Source organism: Carlito syrichta, unplaced genomic scaffold (assembly GCF_000164805.1).
Source record: "Carlito syrichta isolate Samal-C Ts95f unplaced genomic scaffold, Tarsius_syrichta-2.0.1 Scaffold311939, whole genome shotgun sequence".
Classification (NCBI taxonomy): Eukaryota; Metazoa; Chordata; class Mammalia; order Primates; family Tarsiidae; genus Carlito; species Carlito syrichta.
The window spans coordinates 414,524-428,076 of record NW_007256035.1 but is presented as its reverse complement, the minus strand read 5'-3'; the positions used below and the strand labels follow the sequence as shown (position 1 = coordinate 428,076).

General features: G+C 47.1%; 1 protein-coding gene across 1 annotated transcript in view; it reads left to right on the top strand.

Moving 5' to 3' along the window:
* Positions 1–2,344: 2,344 nt before the first annotated feature.
* COQ8A (coenzyme Q8A) overlaps positions 2,345–13,553 on the top strand; it is a 21,254-nt gene continuing 10,045 nt past the window's right edge. Inside the window, exons 1-3 of the mRNA XM_021718211.1 lie at positions 2,345–2,534; positions 4,051–4,461; positions 4,730–4,796. Coding sequence (XP_021573886.1) covers positions 2,358–2,534; positions 4,051–4,461; positions 4,730–4,796 — 655 coding nt within the window. The 5' untranslated portion in view covers positions 2,345–2,357. The remainder of the gene's footprint in view (positions 2,535–4,050; positions 4,462–4,729; positions 4,797–13,553) is intronic.

The following is a 13,553-nucleotide window of genomic DNA, read 5'->3' as shown; positions in this document are numbered from 1 at the left end:
GGAAAACTCTTGTCTTGTTATCTGGATTGGATTTAGAGAAGAGCCAGGGGAAGGCCTGTTTATGGGGATCCCTGGGACAGTGGGGTGTGGTGGATAGTCCAAGGGCCACCAGCCAGAGTCCTTCTGAACAAATGTGGCCAGAGCCCCTGCCTTTACCATTGCATGTCCCGGATGTCTCTTTCAAAAACCTCCCTCCCTTGAGCCTAGTGGGCTTTGGTGGGTGCTTCTCATCCTGACCCTGCACTTAAGGGTGGTGAGTGAAGTATGTGATGTGTGTTGGGGGTGGAGCCAGGGCCGGCAGAGCCGTTGGAACTGGCACCAGTCACATTTGAGCTCTGATTACGTGCTGTCTTCCCAGTCCTGGGCATTTGCTATGTGGCGCTTGACCTTGTTTATTTAAAAACAATTTTAAAAAATTATTTATTTAAAATTGTGGGGTACAGTTCAGGGCTAGGTATACAAATATTCACCATGCAGGCATCCTTATCGATAAGGTGTGAAAAACAATTTTTCTAGAGACTTGGTCTCACTGTGTTGCCTAGGCTGGCCTTGAACTCCTGGGCTCAAGCGATCCTCCTCCCTCAGCTTATTGAATAGCCATGACTACATGCACCCTTGTTTATTTCCATAAAGTGCAGGAGTGCAGAGCCCAAGGCATGAAATGTCACCATGTGGTAGACTGAGCCAACCCTCTCTTCCCCTCCTGTCTTTTCCAAACATATGGTTACTTTCTCCAAACTTCCCTACTTTGATTAGGGTGCAGGTGGTCATTTGTGCATGAGCAGTGCTCTGTCCCTGCAGAAGTGCCTTGGAGTTGGGGGAGGGGCAGGCATTTGGGGAGGCAACTTGGTATAGGCACAGAGCAGCTGAGGGCTGGGATCCAGGGCCACCATCTGGGAGTTGTTTGACCTCAGCCAGTTAGTTAACCTCTGGTGTGTTTTTTCTTTTGTAAAGTGGTGTCAGCAGTAACCACATCATCAGGCCGTTTGTGAAGACTGGAAGGAGACATTGTGTGGAAAGCACCTCAGCTTGGTGCGTGGTAGCTGCTGTCATTTGAAGGTGTAGCTGATTTCTGAGGGCTGATTCTGGCAGGTCACTGTTCCAGGTTCCTGTGTATTTGTGGGTTTCTCTTGTTAAATAAAAGTTGTGTTATCCCATGACCAGGAGCAGAGACGATTCCTGCAGGAATCCCTAGAGTGCTGGGGCTGCTCCCATGCAGCGCAGGTGGATGGGAGCCTAAGGTCTCAGAAGTCCCCTGCGTTTTGGTTAAGGACCTTGTCAGAGCTCTAACACAGCCTTCGCATCTGTGCTTCTGTTAATTATTGTGATGAGAGGATCAAGCCCCAGGAGGCCTCTCTGTGACCGTCCCCTCCCTCCTGCCCATCCACGCCTGCATCTGGGCCCTTCTTGACTGCAAGGTTTGTTCTTGCAGGTCCCCTGCCTGAAGTGCCATCCACACCCCTCTCGTCTCTGACTTTCTCATCTTAGGGACTTAAAGCAGATCTCGTCTTTTCTGCTTACCTGGCCTGCTCTGCTCCTCCCTGCCCCAGCCAGAGAGCTCCTTGGATGCTTCTGTGGGATCTCCTGCTGTTTCTTCCTCTGTGTTTGTGTCCAACCTCCAGGTTGATGGAACCTCATCTTGACCCCCTCAGCCCAAGGCCCCTGGGAGTAGTTAATGATAACAAAGGCAGACCCTGACTACCATTGTGTGCAGTGGTTTTCAGCTTCTCTGACCCTGACCTATATTAAGAAACACGTTTTACACTGTAACCGAGTAGAGAATTAAGAGACTGGAGCATGAGAAGCAACACACACAACCAAGGGGAAAGCCAGTTTCACAATGCTGCTTTTTCTGTTCTGCATCTTGTTGTTGTTCATTTGTCTTGAATGCTGGTTAGGATCTTCTGAATTGATTACATTATGGGTTTGGACTGCCCTTTGAAAACCTTGGCTTGGGGAATAGTTGAAGCTGAGGGTGAGCTAACCCTGGGTTGGAGAGGATTGGGAGGGCTCTGGCTGTCCCTCAGTCTGTGGGTGTGTGTCAGAGGCTTCACTGGGCACAGCAGTTGGGATGGGACAGGCAGCTCCAACCTCTGAGGGGTCAGGTCAGGCACCACTGCCATGAGCGGCTCTCTGGGTCCTACAGGGAACTGCTTCAGGAGTGAGATGCTCGCACCCCAGCGTACAGTTTTGGGACCCCTGATTCAAGTCCTATTCTGCTGCACATTACTTTACCTTTCTTTGCCTTGTGGAGTGGTTGTGAGGCCTGGCCTTCTGCCCAGAGTTTGGCGTAGAGTTGGTCAGTGAGGTATGGGGCCCCTTCACTGACTTGGCCTCTTCTCTTCCAACCCTGAAGGATGGCTGCCATTTTGGGGGATGCTGTCATGGTGGCCAAAGGCCTTGCCAAGCTGACCCAGGCGGCCGTGGAAACCCACCTGCAGTACCTGGGCATTGGAGGAGAGCTCATCGTGGCAGCCAGGGCCCTGCAGTCCACAGCTGTGGAGCAGATCGGCATGGTCTTGGGCAGGGTGCAGGTAAGGAGGGCCAGCTTGGCAGTGGGAGGGGTGCTGGTGGGAAGGGGGCCCCAGACACTTGGCTTTTTGGTGCCTGCCTTCTCCCAGAGGGCATGGAGGTTCAGGTGACTCCAGGAACCTGTCTCCAGCTCCTCAACAGATTTGCTTCCATGTTCATTCTGCAGACATTTACTGAGTCTGGGTCCCACTGAGTCATTGGGACTCTCCACTGTTCTTAGGCTCCCATGGCCACATCTACAGGTATTAGTAATGCAGGACCAGTGGCCATCTTGGGAGTTATGGTGCACAAGGAGGGGGCTTGCTCCGGACTCCCTCTCTCCATGGTTTCCCTGGCCATTTGAGAGGGGCCCTGTGAATCTAAATACTATTTGTTTCTACTCTGAGAAAAGTGCTGTCAGGTGGCTTAGGGGCAGCCTGCAGGGCCAGCCTGGGTGTTTTATCCCTGTTCTGCCATTTGCTGGCCAGTAGCCTTTGCCAGCACATCAGCTCTCTGCCTCAGTTTCCCATTTGTGAAATGAGAGTTACAGCCAGTCTCTCTCTTCCCGTGGAAGGGCAAGTCTATCTCTTTAGATCGTGATATCTTAAAAAGCTGAGGTGAGAGGGCTCTGGGTCTCCTACTGGTTTACATGATTGTACGCAGCACATGGGCTGCTGGACTGGTTAATCAGTTTCAGCTGAACCAGGGAATCTAGCCCACTGGTCTCCTTTCAGAAGTCAGTGCTGTTCTAATTATAGCCTCCTCGGCACTGTTTCCCTGGCTCTGTCTGTGGCCCCACATAACTCTGTGACTATGGGGAGCCCTATTTTCAGATGAGGAAGTAGTAGAGAAGGGTCTGGAATTCACTCAAGGTCACTCCTTGTTCAAAGTAGAAAGGACCTGGGCCTGAAGCTTAGGTCTTGGTGACCCTTACAAAGACAGCACAGCGTGTCCTCTAGTTCTCCCCCACATCCCCCTGTACTATGAGCTCTCAGGGACAGCTGGGCCTGGGCCTGGGCCTGGTTGTGACCACCTCTCCAGTGAGCACCTTTTAAATATATGCTCTGGGCCGACTGGTAGAGTTCATGTCTGCAGTGAGGTGCTGGGCAGGGGGCTAGGGGGTAGGTGGTCCCCATCTGTGTGCTTCCCTCATTCCTCGCTGGCCTTTGGCTGTGATTTCACCTCAGGAAGCTTTTGCACTGCTTGACCCTCCCTAAAGCCCTGGAGGTCCCCCCTTTGACCCTGATTCATTGGTGAAGAACTTGCTGCTGTGGCATGCTGTGCACTTGACCTGGCCCTGGGTGGGTGTGTAGTAGGTGCTCAGTGATCTGCCCAAAACCACAGAGCCCTGTCAGAAGCTGGGCTGGAGTTGGGTCCCGGGTCCTGGACTGGGAAGCGTGCTGTGGGCCTTGGGTGTAGCATCTTGTTACCTCTGGAGAGCTGGACTGCGATGGTGTGTTGTCCTATGCAGTGGGGTGGACACAGGGAGAAGCTCCTGTTCACTCTTGCCTCCCTCACACTGGCCTTTGCCCCCCGCAGGGTCAGGATAAACGTGAAGAGCCTTTTGCTGAGAACTTCGACGACCTGGAAGCAGAGTTACACTTGTCAGACCCACAGGCAGCTGGAACCTCTGCAGACTCCTCTGCAGCCTCCACTCCCGACCAGTTGTCGCCTCCGCCCCTGGGCCATGTCCACAGCGAGGGCCCGGCTCTTGCCTTTGTGGCCAGTGGACCCTTTAGGGAAGCCGGGCTCCCAGGCCAGGCCGCCTCCCCTCTGGGCCGGGTCAATGGGAGGCTCTTTGCAAATCCTAGAGACTCATTTTCTTCCATGGGCTTCCAGCAAAGGTTCTTCCACCAGGACCAGTCCTCCATGGGGGGCCTCACGGCTGAGGACATCGAGAAAGCCCGGCAGGCCAAGGCTCGCCCTGAGAGCAAGCCACACAAGCAGATGGTGTGTCTGGAGGGCCCCCTGAAATGGGACTGGTGTGGTTCCCCCACAGTGGGTTGCTGGCTTTGGCCCCCACTTCTGAGACTTTTTCTGGGTGCTATGGTCTGGGATTTTTTGGAATGTGGAGGCTGCTTCTTGGTGGATTGTGCTGCCATGTGGAGCTGCTGCCTTTGGGGATGGAGAGGGTATGTGGGGGCAGTGTGAACCCCTGAAGGTTGGTGCTGTCCCCTGTTCACTGACTGCACAAAGTCTCTTTCTTTTCTCCCTCCAGCTCAGTGAGCAGGCTCGGGAGCGGAAGGTGCCAGTTACACGGATTGGGCGACTGGCTAACTTTGGAGGTAAGGTGGCTGTGTGCCCTGGGCCACCTCACTTGCCTTGCCATACCAATCCTGGCTGAGTGGAGCTAGGGCCACCCTGGGGCCTGCATAGAGGTGGAAGTGGTTGGGGACCCAGCGATACCTGGGGGAGGCTGTTGGAGAAGCAGGTAGCAGTGGCTGCCCCGCCGTAGCTGTTGGGACTGGCTGTTTTCTGTGGGCGGATGATGCCGTTATTAGATTCCAGCTCTGCTTGGGCTCCCCTTGGGGCTGGTGTGCAGCAAATGCTGTACTGTGAGCTGCAGCATGGATTGCCTTTCTGGCCTCGCTGGGGGGCAGTGTCTCCAGCATCAGCTTTTCCTTCCTGCCTCAGCCTCACCACCAGTCAGCTGCTTTGGAAGCCTCTGCGGAAAGGAGGCCAGGTAGTGAGTACAAGTTCTCACTAGACTGTATAGCTGCTAAACTGAGCACTTTTTGCCCTTGGGACCACCGTTTGGGGAAACCATTTGCTGAATCCCCACAGACCTGCAGTTCATGAGAGGAATGATAACAAGACATTGTGGCCCTCAGCTGCTGCATTTTAATATATATTAGCATTTGAGCTTTATTTGTGCTTTCCTTTGGGGGATGGAGTAGTCATTGTCCAGTACACTGGGCTCTTTTTATATGAGTTGAGGATAATTTTATAGTGAAGGTTTATAGCAGTTGTATCAGCTTTTATGACACCCCATGGTTATAACTATTGCTTATTTACTGACCAAGATGTTACCATTAAAATATCACCTCCTTTGCAGTGGTATTCGTAAGAAGGAGTTACTGGAAATGCATTTTGTTTTAAAGCTCAGCTGTCCTCAGTAGGTTCTCCAGGCAATGTAATTAATGACAGCAACAGTGTTGGCAGCTTGATTCATGAGAGTTATTTGCAAGGCAGCATAGAGCCAAGGTCTGCTGGGTTCATGGTGGTGCTGTACTAAGCGTGTCCTGCAGCACCACTGTTATGTTGTCTTTTGCTTTGCTTGGACTAGTTTATGTGTCCTCCTTCTCATGCATGCTGTTCTCTGCTGCATCTTCTCTATTGGAAACCCCATCCTACTCACCAAGATAGGGTCTGGGCAGAGGCTCACATACTGTGCCTCTGAAAGCTTGGAACTCTAGGAATGGGACTGATGTGTGGAGGTGGCGGAAGGGGAGCCAAGAAAAGCCAGGTCAGGAAAGAATGTGCTGTTCTGGCCTCAGTGGTGAGTTCTGGGCCTTCTACCTCACCCAGAGGTTTTCAAACCATAGGTTTATGAACTTTAGTCAGTGTGAAATCATTTGAATGGGTCAAGACCAGCATTTAAAATATATAATACAAGGTGAACAGAACGGAATTGAACCAAAAAGATCAGAGTTAATATTATAGCTCCTTAAAAAGAACTACACACAGGCTTGGGAGCGGAAGGTGCCAGTTACGTGGATTGAGTGACTGGCTAACTTTGGAGGTAAGGTGGCTGCGTGCCCAGAAATATTTTAGTTTCAGAGATATAAACATACTGTTTATGTTCTTCATTGTAATGTGAAATACATGGCTTACTGGTGGGTATCTGGATTATAATTCCAATCCTGCTTCCTGTGTGATCTAAGGGCCTACTTTTGTGTTCCCTTTTCAGTGCCAGTTAGAAATGAGTGTTTCTTGACCTGTGTGTAAGAATATGATTGTTGAAATTAAGCTTGTTATAAATGCACAGGCAATAGTTTTTTACATAGCTGGGGTAAGTGTAGTTGTTATATTTTTTAGTTGTTGTTATAATAAAAGGGGTAAAACCTCCTAAAATCTGTCAATCTAAAACATCTGTCGCCCAGACTGGAGTGCGGTGGCCGTTCCTGGCCACCGCAGCCTCGACCTGCTGGGCTCCGGTGATCCTCTATTTTATTTTTCCTTTTTGTAAAATAGAGATTTTGACATTGATTCCAAATGGGAATATTTTGATAAGTGTTCCATGTATACCTGAAAATAATTCTGATGTTATTGGGTAGGGCGATATATGTAGCCAGGTTTGCTACTCATATTGATCAAATCTTCTAATGATTTTTTTGGTTTGGTATTCTATCAGCTATCAAGAGAGGCATTTAAAAGTCTTATGCTGTGATTTTAGATTTACCTACTTTTAGTCTGTTGACTTGTGCTTTATTTGTTTTGAAGCTATGTTATTGGTTGCCTGCAGATTTAGATTTCTTTTTTTACTTTTATTTTTAGAAAGCAGGATTTATTGAGAGGACAGAAAAGCTCCCACAGTGGGAGGGGACCCGAAGGGGTTGCCTGTCAGATTTAGATTTCTTATGTTCTCTTTGGGATTATCGTATTTATTATTATGTTACACCCTCTTTGTCTCTATGAAAGTCTACATTGTCTAATATTATAGCTATGTTCCAACTTTGTTTTGGTTAATGATTGCATCTTATATCTTTTTCCTTCCTTCTACTTTCAATTTTTTTATGTCTTTATAGTTAACACATATCTTTTGTGAGCAGCATACATAGTTGTTTTAAATTCAGACTGATAATCTCAGTCTTATAGTGGGCATATTTAGTTCATTTTCATTCAATGCAACTGCTGATGTACTGGAATTTATATCTACTGTCTTAGTTTTGGTTTGCTATTTGGCTTATCTGTTATGTTGCTTTTTTTCCCTCCTGTCTTGCCTTCTTTTAAATCAAAGATTTTAAAAGTATAGTCTTGCTTCACTTAATAACAGGGATATGTTCTGAGAAATGTGTCATTAGGTAATTTTGTCATTATATGAATGTCATAGAGTATACTTACACAAACCTAGATAGTATAGCTTAGTACATATCTAGGCTATATGGTATAGCCTATTGCTTTGAGGCTGAAAATCTGTATAGCATGTTACTGTAGACACTTATAATACAGTGGAAAGTATTTGTGTATCTAAACATAGAAAAGGTACAGTAAAAATATGGTATTATAATCTTATAGAATTACTTTGTACATGTGATCCATCATTGATGGAAATGTCATGTGGTGCATGACTGTATTTATTTATTTTTTGTTAGTTCTTGTCTTAGTTCTCATTCCTCTACTATTCTTTTGGTGATTATTCTCAAGATTACAGCATGCATCTTGACTTATTACAGTGTAATATAAGTGATTATTTTGATGACTTCTCCAATAATGCTAGTATCTTAGAATACTTTAAATCTGTGTATTCCTCTGCTGTTTGTTGTGTCAGTGTGGAAATGCATTTTATTTCTATATGTTTTATATATTAAATTATTAGGCTGTATTAAACACCACAAGGTATTATTTCTTTGTACAGCCCATATGGATTTGGACTTACCCACATATTTACCCTTTTTGTGTTTGCTTCTTCCTGAATTTCCATAATTGTATTTGGTACAATTTTATTTTTTCTGAAGAACTCTCTTCTCTCTTGTAATGAAGTCTGCTAAGCTTTAATTCTTTTAGTTTTTATTTGTATGCAAATTTCTTTATTACACTTTTGTTTTAGTAAGTATTTTTGCTAGATATAGTATTCCATGTTGAAAATGGTTTCCTTTGAGCACTTTATAACAATATCCCATTGTTTTTGTTGAAAACCTAGCTATAAGATTTATTGCTGCTCCTTTGAAGATAATGGAGTATTTATTTTCTCTGGCTGCTTTTAAGAGTTCCTTTATGTTTCTGTTTTATAGCAGTTTGACTGTGACATGCTTGAGTGTAGTTTGCTTTATATTTAGTCTGTTTGGGGTTTATAGAGTTTCTTGAGTCTGTGGCTTGAAGTCTTTCATTCGTTTTGGAAAATTCTCATCATTTCTTCAAATACTGCTTCTGTCCTATTCTCGCTTCTCTTTCTGAAACTCCAATCACACATATGTTAGATCTTTTTCCTCTGTTCTCTGTGTCTCCTGTACTCCTTTCTGTATTTTCCATCTCTTTTTCCATTTGTGCTCAATCTTATAGGTTCAGAGAAGATGCCTTATCATTTCCTTTGCACTTATAAAATGAGAACTGGATAATTATAGAAATGAGACTTCAGTGGTTAAAGTAGGCACTAGAGAAGACTTATCAAAAGGAGTTGAGCGTGGCTTTGTATACAACCCTGTGGTGGTTACTGGGACCTGTACCCAGGAACTTAAAATTCACATCATTAAGGCAGAAGGAAAGAGAAGAATAAGTAAGGGAGATAGGAAGTCAGAAAGGAAACAAAAAGTGTAGAAATAGGAAGCGATAATACTGTTGGATTCTGTATAGAAAGGATTTTGAGATTCGATACATGAAAACGAAGAGATGCTGGTATGAGAAAAAGCATGTCAGTGGGCCAGGAATGAAGAATTGAGGTAATGGATCCTTGGGAATCCCAATATTTTTAAAAGGTCAAGGGTTCCTTACTCCCATAAACATACTTTGCTGTTAAAAATAGTTTTTGAGATTCTATTGAATTTCCCAAGGCTAGGTAACGTAACGTAAGGTAAGGTAATGTAAGGGTGTTCTCTTTTTTTTGTTAGGAAACAGGCATTGCTTAAGTTGAAATGCAAAGCTGATGGCTCTTATTTCCCAAAGAGTCTAAGACATGTGGGGTACTGTTAATATACCAGCAGAAAGCTTTCTCTGGGATCATTGTGTACCTTCCCTCTGAACTTTTATGTCCCCCATCTCAGTGGTGAAATAACAAACAGTTGGGTAAATGGGCATAGAGTGGTTATTTTTTAATTTTGCAAGTAGGAACATTTAAAACAAACCACCACCACCAACTATTACTGCCATTTTATTTATCTTCCTTAAAGGACATTTAAATAATGCAGACGTTTGAAGGACATGCTCCAAGATAAAGAATAATAAATTGAACCATTTAGTTTTGTGAAAGACTTACCATATCACTTGGTTTCTGGACACTGAGGCCTCACCGTGGCTTGCCAGGGCCTTGAGAGCCACCCTGCAATGGTGATGCTGTTGGACTCCTTGGCTGCGACCCTAGGCTTGGCAGTACTGTGTGCTCTGAGCTGCTGGTATAGTACCCCTTTTGTTGACAGGGCTGCCTACAAGGCCAGCTTTGCTCTGGCCTCCCCTCGAGGAGTGACCTGGTTGACTGAGGGCTCGCGTCACTTTTCTGTAGTGAGTGTCCGTGCTTTTCTGGGTGCTCTTTGCAGCAAGATGGATACGCTCTTGATACAACAGAAGGTCTTCATACTTGGCGGGGTGCGGGAGCATAGTTTCTCCTTTCTTAAGGGGCTTTTCTTAGTCTGAGCAACTTGGTAAGGCTTTGTCTCTACAATAAATCACAAAAAACTAGCTGGGCATGGTGGCTTGCATCTGTAGTTCCAGCTACTTGGAAGGCTGAGGCAGAAGGATCGCCGGAACCCATATGGTTGAGGCTGCGGTGGCCATGAGTGTGCCACTGTACTCCAGCCTGGGCGACAAGAGTGAGACTCCAACTCAAAACAAAAAAGAAAAAAGAAAAGGAGCTTTTCTGTGTAGTTAATGCCCTTGGAAGCTCTGTGCTGAAGATGAGGGCAGGTGGTATTATTCTTTCCAGTCATGGATAAGGAAGGTGGGCCAGGAGGGCGACCAGTCACCCAGGGCCATGTGCATATTTGTGACAGCCCTGTGACAACAGCCCAGGCCTCTGTTGTGCACATGGAAATCTGAGCCTGAACAGGCTGTGTAACTACGTCCCCAGTGGGACCAGGTTAGGTCTTCCCCTCCCCCACCATTCTAGTTCTGGGAATGGAGGGCCAGATCCTGAGAACCTGTGGAGAACAAGCCACAGGCAACTTCCACCCCCTTTCCTCTTTCCCTTCCTCCTGGACTATGGATTGCAACCCCCTCCCCAGGCCCTTTCTTCTCCCCTGGAGTTGGGGGTGGTGGTGGCTGGAGGATGCCAGGTGGTTGATAGAGACTGAATTACTGAGGATTCACAAAACCTTGAAGCAAAGTGTCCTGTTCCATTGCTTTTTGTGCATGAACTTTTTTTGTCTTATCAGATCAGAAGGATTGTTCAGTGTGTTAATACAAGCAAAGCTTAGAGCAGCACCTGGCACGTAGTTTGCTGTTTATCCTTAGGTATATCTTTGCCCCTTGCTGCTGTGGAGAAGCTCCCTTAAACCTTGCTCTGTAAACACGTCTTGAGTTTCTGGCAGGTAAAGCCAAAGCCACAAGGAACATTTACTTACCTGTTCCTGCCCTTAAGCACTTTTCACCCAGCCTGCTTAGTAAGGCCCCTGTTTGTTGGAAGGTGATTTGTTTTTCCTTTTTTAAAAAAATTTAAAAAACTGTACAGATGAGGTCTCGCCAAGTTGCCCAGGCTGGTCTCGAACCCCTGGGCTCAGGCAATCCTCTCGCCTCTACCTCCTAAAGTGCTAGGATTACATGCATGAGCCACCGTGCCTGGCCTTGTTTTTCCTTTTTTTTTTTTTTTAACCTCTGGTGTCTGTCCTGGTAGAAGCCTAGTGACTCTTCAGGGGAGGGCCTTGTTTGGCTCTCATGGCCTCCAAAGGGACTTCAGGGAGGAAGGGGTCTGCGTGGGGACCTGGGCTCTAGAAATCACATGAGCAGGCCAACAGCCAGGGGTGCTGGCCCCATGTATGCTCCTGCCTGGGGGAGAGCCCTGCTCCCTGATGGTCTCCCTTCATTCCTTGACTGCAGAACCTTCCTTTGTGAGAGAAATGTCTGGAGCGTTCCTGGAATACACCATGAGGGAAGCTAGGCTGCTGACAGTGGCTTTAGAGCCCCAGAGCAGTCTCCAGGACTTTCTTGGTGGCCACGTGGGCCAGGCTGGGAGGCCTCTTAGAATGTGGACTAGAGCAGGGAAGGGCACGCTCTGTCCTGACGGGTGCAGGGGTGCTCAGTGGGGCCTCATGGGTGCCAGCATCGGTCCTCAGAAGGACCTGGAGAGTCCCAGGTCAAGGCACCTATTTTCTCAGAGTTGCCTCCAGGTACTGGCTGTTTCTGTGTGAGGAAAGAGCCTGACTGGGGGGTCCTGAGAATCCTGTTAAGCCTGGAGTGGGGGTGTAGTTTCTTTGGGGTTCACTAGAGCAGGAGCGCAAAAGGCAAGGCCAAGGTCAGGGTTGCTGACTGGCTGGGCTTGTTTTTGCCAACTGGGCTGCATGCCATCGGAGACTGTCTGTCCCTCCATTGACAGTGCCTCAACCTGGCACTGGGCTGGTCTTAAGGGATGTGTGGGGCCACGGAAGGAGCCTGCAGCCTCCTCTGTGGAACGTTCCTTTTGTTCAGTGTTTATTAACAGGGACTTGCCATTGGAGAGCTTTGGGCTTCCTCTTAGAAATGGCCGGAGAGTAGTTTGACAGAGCATTTGAAGGGGACCAGCCGGGGGTGAGGAACACATCTTTGCTGGTAGAACAGGAGGCTCTGCGTGGCCCACTCCCATAGCTGTGGTGTCTGCTCGTAATGGCCAGGCTGGATAACCTGTGACGCCATCTGCCTCTTTTATAGGCTTGTTTTTGGACTTGCTCTGGGCAGAGAAGAATCTAGATGCAGAGAGACGTTGGTGAAGGTCACTACAGTGTGAAGGTTAATGTTGCTTGTCTGACAGTCTGCTGGGAGGGGTGGAGGGGGCAGGCAGCAGAGAGTTAATGTTTAATCAGGGACTCTGGCTCCCAGCTCTGTGCCTGGTGTCCTCCTGAGCTGGGCAGGAGTAGGTCAGAGAGAAGACATCCATGTACCTGCCGGCACTCAGACCCTGGCACCTCTGTCCCAGAACACCATGACGTCCTTGATGTTGTGTGTTGTCACACCTAAGGGCCATTTTCCAGATAACTGCGGCAGCTTCTTGTGGTTGCCTGAGCACAGCCTAGTTTGCTCTATGCTGTTGCCAGCCACGCTGAGCACTTGAATGTCCACAGTGAGATGTGCCAAAGTGCACAATGAGTTTGGAGAGTTTGTGTGCGCCCACGCACACGTAAAATATCTCTCATAATTTTCATATTGACTACTTGTTGAAATGATAGTATTTTGGAAATATTGGGTTACATAAAATAATTATTAGAATTAATTTCACATGTTTCTTCTTGCCCTTTTCTTCCTTGCTTCTTTCTTTTTTTTGAAGGAATTTGTTCAATGATAGGAAAGCTCCCGTTAGCAGGAAGGGACCGGAAAGAGGGTTGTCGTTGCCCTTTTCAGTGTGGAAACCAGGAAACTTAAAGTGATCTGTGTGGCTTGCCTTATAGCTCTTGCACTCAGCGTTGGTCTAATCATTTTCAATAGAAGTAATGATAATACAGCAAGCACTTTTATCATATTATTGTGTGCCTGGCCCTAATCTAAGCACTTTACTCTTATTAGATCGTTTAGTCCTCACAACAGCCTGTCAGGCAGGACCTGCCATTACAGTTGGCAAAGTAGAGGTTGTACTGTTGCCCCATGGTGTGTAAAATGTATTGCAGAAACATTTTTTTTAAACTTGAATTATCTTCTTTGGATTTTTGTTTTATTTATTTAAAAATTATTTAGAGTCAGGGTTCACTCTGTCACCCAGGCTGGAGTACAGTGGCAGATCCTAGCTCACTGCAGTCTTGAACCCCTGTGCTCAAGCGATCCTCCCACTGCAGCCTCCTGAGTAGCTGGGACTACAGGCATGTGACACCACGCCTGGCTAATTTTAAAAATTTTTGTAGAGAAGAAGTCTCACTTTGTTGTCCAGGCTACTTCCCAACTCCTGACCTCCAGCGATCCTTCCACTCCAGCCTCCCAATGTGCTGGGATTACAGATGTGAGCCACTGTGCCTGTCCCAGAAGAAGGACTGGATTTTTTTTTTTTTTTTTTG